The following is an 8,851-nucleotide window of genomic DNA, read 5'->3' on the forward strand; positions in this document are numbered from 1 at the left end:
ACAAGTTTGATTACAATTACACCAAATAAAAGTATAGCCACCAATCATAAATCATCAAATTTTCAACATAATTTCTTCATCTTGTTTGAACACCTTGAAAAAAAAGAAATTAAATGCATAATATTAGATCATAACACAATTCGAGAAGTAAGAAGAATAAGAAATGGTATCATTTTTGCAATGTAAAATTTGTACCTTTGGTTTTTTCCTCAAACCATACTTGTTGCGAAGCTAATCCCCACCACAAATAATTGCTTCAATTGATTCTTCATTCAATTTGGAATGACATTCATCAATAACTCTACCTCTAACACTAAATGTGGACTCTGATGCCACGGTTGAGATTGGAATGACTAATACATCAGCAGCCATCTTAGATAAAATCTTATACTTTACGCTATTATTTTTCCATGATTCCAAGGCATTTAACGAGTTAGAACTATCATCAAGAATATAAACACCATCTTCAAAGTAAGCTTCCAATTCTAATTTCATTGGGAGAACTGCTTACTGTTCACAAACAATGCTTATGATTTGGTCAAATCCAGTAATTATAAAGAACTAGGTGCATTAGCAGAAGAGTTGTTGCCAGCATTATCAACTTCATTATTACTAGTTATCTCTCCTTTAGACATGCTTGCATACTCATCATATATTGATTTCAAAGCATTCACCACTTTATCTATATCTTAGAAGCCACATAGTCAGGCTTATAATCAAAGGAAAGAAATAATTAACAACATATAATTTGCATCTAGGATCCAAAATACTTGCAATGGCCATTAATATATTGCATTCTCCCTAATATTTGTCAAAATTTTCTTTTATTGAGAAATCACCATCTTTTGTGACATTGTCAATTACTTGTTTCACTCTCCAAACTTTAGGGAGGTACAAATTTGAATTGGGATACTCACTACTTGAGATGACATGGAAGGCTAGATTGAACTCTTCTAAAAGTTTACAAATCTTCTCAACTTTATTCCAATCATCTTCTGATAGTGCGTAGTTATAATGTGGCTCTCTTTCTTTATAATCAGAAAAGACAACCTTAAACTTTAAAGCAGTAGACAGCAACCTATATGTCAAATTCCACCTTCTTGGATAGTCAATAATAAGCTTTCTTTCCTTCAAACATTTCTGCTCAACAATACCACAAAATGCTTTCAACCTTGAGTCATTATAAGTGATATATTTCACACTCTCATGAATATTATGTATAATGTCCCTAATTCTACCAAGGCCATCTTGCACCATTAAGTTTAATATGTGTGCACAACATCTAACGTGAAACAAATTACCACCTAGAGGTAATGTACTACTAAGTGATAAAGTGTCCCTAAGAGCTCTTAAACAAGAATCATCATAAGAGACATTGTCAATGGACACAGAAAACACTTCATTTTCAATACCCCAAGCCTTTAAACACTTAAAAATAGCATTTGCCACATCAATTCCTCATCTAGGAGCAGGAACTTTCACAAAACTCAAAACTCGCTTTTGAAGATTCCACCCTGCATCAATGAAATGCTTAGTGATAACCATGTATTCAACTGCTTGTTGAGCTAATTTTCACATATCAGTAGTCAAACTAATCTTGTTAACACCTTCTAATAAGGCCTTTAATTGTTTATTCTTTGCCTCGTATATGGCTAAACAATAATTTCTTACTATCTTGCGAGATATTTTTTAAAATTCAAAATTTGCATATTGGAAGCCCCACATCCAAACTTCATCCTCAACAATGTTAAAAGGATGTTCATGCACCATGAATGCTATAGCCATTATTTCCCTCATCTTTTCATTAGAATATCTAGCACCTGGTGTCACACCTTACTTATATAATATCTTAGCATTCATTTAGAACCATTCCAGACCACTTTGGATGGTCTTAAGCTTAAAAATTTCAATTTGGACATTAATTTTCGGAAAATTACTGTTCACTGTCCAGTTTTCAGATTACAGGTCCAACTTTGAAAATTCATAATTAAATCTAAAAAACTCCAAATTGAGTGATTCCAAGTCTCACTGAAATATAATTAAGTTAAATTTAAAGTAAAAATAGTTTCAGGAACCAATTCTACTCAGAACAGTACCAGAATTGTACGGAACTCGACAATCTCCCAAAAGTTCAACACTGTTTCCAGATTTCAAACCCTAACTTTGAAAAATCACCATAAATCGTACACATATCCAAATAAAGTGTTCTACCCATGGATTTAAAGCTCATAGAGTGTACTTTAAGTATGCCAAATATCAGAACCAGATATAAACAGTAACTAATTTGAAAAAGCCATCAAATCAGCACGTAATTCTTCCAATTTTCACATAGATCCACTTGGATCTACCATACTTTGAGGTGTTCTAGCAAGATCTAACAACCAAACTCCCTTCCCCACTCATCAACCATTTCGACCAGCCATCAAAAGGGAGAGAAGACATATTTACAACCATAAAAGAGAAAGAAACCAAGGCAAGAACACATCTAGAGCCAAGAACTCACCTTGAACCTTGATTGTATGACCAAAGTTGATGCCTTTCTCTTGGTTTTCCCTCAAAACTCTCTCTTTTTCCCTCTCTTCATGCCTTGCACAAAATTCCCATCTGATTTAGGGGAGAGATGAGCTCATTAATGTGTACAAAATATCCCACCAACCATCATTAATGTTATGCCAAGTGTCATTAGCCTACTTAATCTTAATCCTCTCTCTTAATTAACTTAAATCATAATGTAATTAAATTCCAAAGTCAAGATCCTTTCCATTGGTAGCTTGACACTTGAAAAACTTTAATTACCATCCATTAAAGGCTTGACAAGTGGCTACTTGTGGGCCAAACAAAGTGCAAGACTCTGATTAACACTTTATCGGTGCACTTTTACTCCGGGTTTAACTTCTTTTCTATAATTACAGTGTTCTGGTCTCTGTAATTATTTTTTGTCAGATCCATAAATTCTCTTTAATTTTAGAGAGTATCTATGAATTTTCTTAGCCCATAACACTTCCTTTAAGCCTTGAATAAAATTCATTTACTAAAATACCCTTTTATCGGCAAAACCGGCTCTTTAATTTCTTAAAGCCACTCTACTGGCCTTTTGGTTGCGGGACTAATTTTATAAATTAGTACAACCTTTCAACCCTTTAACCTCATTTTTGTATACACTTTTGAGGTCTCTTGCTATTTCAAATAATTACCTCAAATGGTATACTTTTTACCGGTCACAACCTCATAAATTCCATTTAAGCTGCCTCAGGGGTATTTTCATCTTTTCTCTTCATAGAAGAGTCTTAGAATATTATTTCCTATTTTTTTGGGATTTTCTTGGAATTTTCTGTACACTCTTCCATTTTTGCCCTTGCTGGTCATAACTTTTTGAATTTACGGTTTTACCCCTGCTTAAGTCTAACCTCATAGAACCATCTCTTTGAGGTTTCTAACTTACCCATTGGCCTGTATCTAGCCTCTTTTCTCTTTTTGGGCCTTCGAGACTTTACTGGAGCCTCTAACCTTAATTATACTCGAGCCCCTGAAAACTTTTACTTTGCAGTTTAGTCTCTGAAACTGCTTTAACTTCCTTTCTCATCTTTGGGACTTCTGCTCACAGGGGTCTGGTAACCTATTTAATTTAGGCTATTTCTGGTACTTCTAGGCCTAAAAGTCTAGATGTTACACCTGGTGCCAAAAATGGGTTAATACTTGGACTAGAAGGCTAAAATGGAATCGTGGGTTGCTTGTTTTATGAAGAAACAAGCAACTTTGTTTGCAAATAGACATTGACATGTCTTTGAAGATGGCTACTGCTAGTTCCCTCCCTTGAGTATCCAAATAGTTGTTTGCAATACTTGCATTTCCCTTTGACCCCATTTTCAGTTTCAACTTGATCAAACTCCTCCTAAATGGTTGAGGTTTTTCACCTCTTTTGAATAATACTATCATTACCATCATTTTCTTCATTAGTTTGTTGACTAGAATCTGTTGGTGCTTGTTGACTAACCATAATAGCATTAGCAGGAACTAAATTAGATGATATTGTTTCACTATCAAATAGAGATGACATTAACTAGAAATGAATCATAAAGAATATATTAACGTGCCATTATTGATGCAGAATATTAGTCAAATAAATTGGAAAAAAAAAAAGAATCATGTATCAGCACATAGCATTAAAGGATGAATAATATAGCAACACATAACATTTTTTAAAAAATATGTGAACTCTAATAGCACTAAGTCTATCTTCTTCGTCATTGTTGCCAATCCAGAAAAAGTCAATAGCATACTACTTTATCCAAATTTGATCCTACTATTCAAATTTAATTTTGTGGTAGCATATCTAGAATTATAAAAATGAATACTACTTTATTTGAATTTAATCTTATTATTTAGTTGACATGATCCTTCTTTATATAGCGCAAATGACAATAAATGGAGAAGTCTGCAATCATAGCCAAAGGTTTATGTATTAATATTGGTATAAATTAATCGGTTCTATGACTAAAGTAATAGCGAACAAAGTTTAATATTGATTCTTATATATTGATTTTTAAATCCAATCAACAAAGGTGGCAGGCTGGTGGCCGAGTGCTTAGAGACAAGGGGTGAATGATCAATTCTATGACTAATAGGGTAATAGGGAACCAACACAAAGCTTCAGAGTTTCATATACTGATGATTTTGAAGGAACTAGGAAGATTGCCTATTAATTTTGAAGGAACTAGGAAGCTTACCTATTGATGACCCACGAGTTAGATGAGGATTGAGGACTGATAAGGAGGAGTCAACACCGGTGATGTTGTGGCTGGTGAGGTCTGACCATTCAAGCTCAAAGATGTGGCTTGGGAGTTGGGAGTCGATATGGCTCGTAAGGACTGAGGAGGAGGAGGAGGAGCAGTCGATGCCACCATCAGTAATGTGGAGTCTAACCATACAAACTCAGATATAGAGGCCAGAGAGTGAGCGGCACTTGCGGTGGGCACAAATGCAAGCTGAAATAGAGAATATGGCAATGGCACCAAATACAGAATGTGGCTGTAGTCTGTGGAGTGGAAAATTTGAAATGATAACAAGGGAAAACCTAATCTATGGTCCGTGGAGTAAATCTTTTTTTTTTTTGCCAGTTTATCTAACTGGCTTTAAAATTATATATCATGTATAAAAAGCAATGACAAAACACATTTGTGCAGTGGTGAAGTACCTATCTTCTCACCTACCCATAGGTCTTAAGTTCAAGACTTACATTTTACATAATACACATACATAATATTCAAAAAACATAATAGGCTCAGGCTACCAGACAGGCCCTATAGGCTTCTCACAGAGCCTGAGCCTAGCCTATTAAGTGAAATAGGCCTTCAAAAAGGCCTGAGGCTGTGCTTATTTTTTAATAGGCTTGGCCTGAACAAGTCGAAAGCAGACCAGGTTTGTCACATCCCATCAAATTTGACCCTGGGAATGTGAGTAATAAATTAGATAGAGGGTCAAGTAGTAAGGTAAACTCAGAGTGAAAATCACTTTTGAATTAAGATTTGACTCTTGTTCGGACTGATATTTTCGAAATTATCGATTCAAGAAAGGCAAAATGGAAGAATTGAAAAAAAAATTCTAAAAAATTCTAAAAAAAATCATTAAAAATAAATGAGAGGTTTTGAAACCCTAATTGAGGCCTTGAACATGGAAATAGCATAAAATAGCTTAATGTAGAATTTCATGAAAATAGAGGTTTTTCAAGAAAAATAGTAAAAATGAGTGAAAATGATTATTTTAAATATGTAGAGGCCTCAATAATTCTGAAAAAATATGAAAAAAAAATTCTAAAACTTTCCAGATTGCTTTCCTATGTTAAAATAGGATTTCTCATGAGAAAGATGTGATTTTGGAGGCCTAGAATAATTATAAAAAGTTACAGGTGAATAGTAATTGATAAACTTTATTTTTGCTTGGAATTGATATTTTGTGATTAGGCTACTTTTCTTGATCATTCTCAATAAGAATTGAGCCTTATTTTGGGCCAAGAAAAGCCCAAAATTTTATGCAAAATAGTGGGCCCATAATTAGAGAGGTTTAAGCCCAATTTTAGTCAAAATATCCATGGAATATTCTAGAATAAGGACACTTGGCATCATTAGCAACTTCGAGATATTTGATGGCAGCCACTTGACCTCTTAGGTGGTAGAATATCATGCCACTTTGAGGGGGAAGAGGTCAGAAAATTTTTCTATGATTACCCCCTAAAACACTTGAAATTCAGTGGAAATTAGAAAATTAGGGGAGCTACTGCCAAACTGAATTCTTGACCTTGAGAGAGAGCCTTTAACTATGCAATTGAAGAGGGAAACATCAAGCTTTGATCAAGGATTAATTGAGGCAAGTTTGAGCCTAATTTTTCTTAAGTTTAAAGCTTGTTTCAAGTTGTGACAATATTTTAAGGTTTCGTGCTGCCAAATTTTTGGCTGAATTGAATATGCATTAGGGAAGGATATAAACCATGAATATGAGCTTAGAATTACATGTTTAATTGATATTTAGATTGAATTTTGGAAGGAATTAATTTTAGAGTTTACGTAATCCCTATTTGGTCACTTTGATATCTTGGGGTACAAGTTTGTTTCAATGAAATTTAATGATTCAAATAAGTTTAAAAAGTATTTTTGTGTAGGAAAATACTAAGGGAAAGTGTTTAAAATCATTGGAATCAAAAATGAAATTTTTGAAAGTTATACTAAACTATTCGGCCAAGTCAAAATGGAAGAGAAGGAGTGTGATTTTGTTGGATCTGATTTGATATTTGGATTCTACATAAAAATTGTCACACCTCTCTTTATAAACCATTATACGTCAATTGGAACCAATATAACGTGTTTCGTAGCATTTCCAGATGAAAAATTTAGAGTTCAGAATTTTACTGTTCATCCTGTCTGTACACTATTCATCCGAAAATAGGCCAACTTTGAAAATTCATAACTAAATCTAGAAAAATTGAAACAAAGTGGTTCTAATTTTTACACAAATCTGGATAAGATTTCTGTGAAAGAAAAATAATCATTAGGTCCAATTCCATCCAGAATAATTCCAGAAAATTCGTCAAAATATACTGTTCATTTGGTAATTTTTTGAATTTCCAGTATTTTTGCCCAACTTTGGAAGGGCATAACTCTTAGCACACAACTCCGAATTCGATGAATTACCACTTGATTTAAAGCTAAAAATGAGATCTATTAGACTGCCAAATTTCACACCCAGATTCTCACAATTACTCATTATTTTATGTGCCACAAGTTTGGTACTTTTTAGGGAATTTCTTTCCCCTAATTACCCCTTTCTCTTTTTCCACATCCATTCCATAATGTACCATGCATAACTTTAACATTAGGGCATGAGAATAAAGTATAATACACATCATAACATCATCCATAACTAGATACCATCATTACATAAAGTTCAATAATACCTTACACAACATTAATTACATATTGCTCCACTATCCCAATACCAATTCCTTGCCTTGATCCATGCTTGGTCCATTTCATAATTAGTGCATAGAATGACATAGGAAGAATGATATTTCAAAGAAATCCCAGTAGCATAAGAATTATAATTATCATGTAAATCAATGCAAGTTCAATTGTGACATGTTCATGCAGTCCAAACCATTCCCAACTCATAGGAATTCATGCCAAATACTAGGCAAGGAGAGGAACATCATATCATCCACATTGACATACCACAAAGCATTTGGCCAAAGCATAACCAATGTCAATCAAACAGTCAAGATCACCACACAGTTCCTCCAAATCCAAGCAACAACAAATCACAACAAACAAGTAAGATAAACAATCAAATTATAATTCAAAGCTACCTTTGCAAAGCTTATCCACTTAATTCCTCCAAGGAGTAATGCTTCTCCTTAATTCCTCCTCTTAATGCCTATTAAACCAAGCATAAACATAAGCCATATTAATCACAAAACAACTTAATTCTAGCACTTTAACATTAACTCAACAATTCCCCCCTTTTTCTTTGATTTTCAACAAAATGATTCCTCCTTTAGGATCAAACTTCTCATGACCTGATCCCACACAATTTTTCATGAGGAATCCAATGGTGCAATTAGATTTTTAAAATTCAAACTCCTTCCTCATGATCCTCACTTGGCCGAATAAAGGGCTATATGCTTCCACAAATTCTATTTTTGATTCCAATGATTTTAAACATCTTCCAACATTAAATCCCTACACAAAAACATGTTTTAAAGCCATTGGAATCATCAAATCAAGCAAACTCAAATTGCTTCTGCATGAACAGTGAAAAACGAAAATGAAGAACCAAAACCCTAACTTGGCTTTCTTCCAAAAATCAATCCATACACCACTTAATCTTGCTTATCCCACTTGATTATTAAGGTTTCTATCCTTCCCTAAGCATCACATATCTCAACTGAAATTTTTAGATTTTTCCAGCATTTTCCGAAGCAAAAATCCTTGTTTAATCAATGTAAAACTTAGGGATATTGATGCTTGGACATACCTTAGTGTTTCCTTAAAGTAGGTTGGATGATTTCTTACCTAAAACACCTCAAAATTTCGTGCAAGTGTGGTTGGATGAATAGTGGCAGAGTTTCTCCTTATTTTTCCCAAATTTCTAACATTTTTCATGTATTTTCAAGGGGTATTTATAGAAAAATTCCATCTGCCCTCTCCCTCCTGATTTGCATGAATTGGGACAGCTCAATGGGGTTATGTAGCAGCCATCAAGTGTGAAAAATATTCAGATTTGAACAAGTGGCATTTCTCTAGATTTTTCCACAAAAATATCCCTTAATTTCACATTTTATTTAATAAAATGGTGGAATCTG

General features: G+C 33.8%; 1 protein-coding gene across 1 annotated transcript; it reads right to left on the reverse strand.

Moving 5' to 3' along the window:
• Window positions 1–231: 231 nt before the first annotated feature.
• On the reverse strand, window positions 232–1,257 carry LOC114762697 (zinc finger BED domain-containing protein DAYSLEEPER-like). Its single transcript, XM_028952279.1, has 3 exons — window positions 840–1,257; window positions 563–682; window positions 232–485 (listed from the first exon to the last, which is right to left on the reverse strand). The coding sequence occupies exons 1-3, from the start codon at window positions 1,255–1,257 to the stop codon at window positions 232–234; spliced, it is 792 nt and encodes a 263-aa protein (XP_028808112.1).
• Between the last annotated feature and the right edge of the window lie 7,594 nt (window positions 1,258–8,851).

Source organism: Neltuma alba, unplaced genomic scaffold, assembly GCF_004799145.2.
Source record: "Neltuma alba isolate B1F8T4 unplaced genomic scaffold, ASM479914v2 tig00000255_pilon, whole genome shotgun sequence".
Classification (NCBI taxonomy): Eukaryota; Viridiplantae; Streptophyta; class Magnoliopsida; order Fabales; family Fabaceae; genus Neltuma; species Neltuma alba.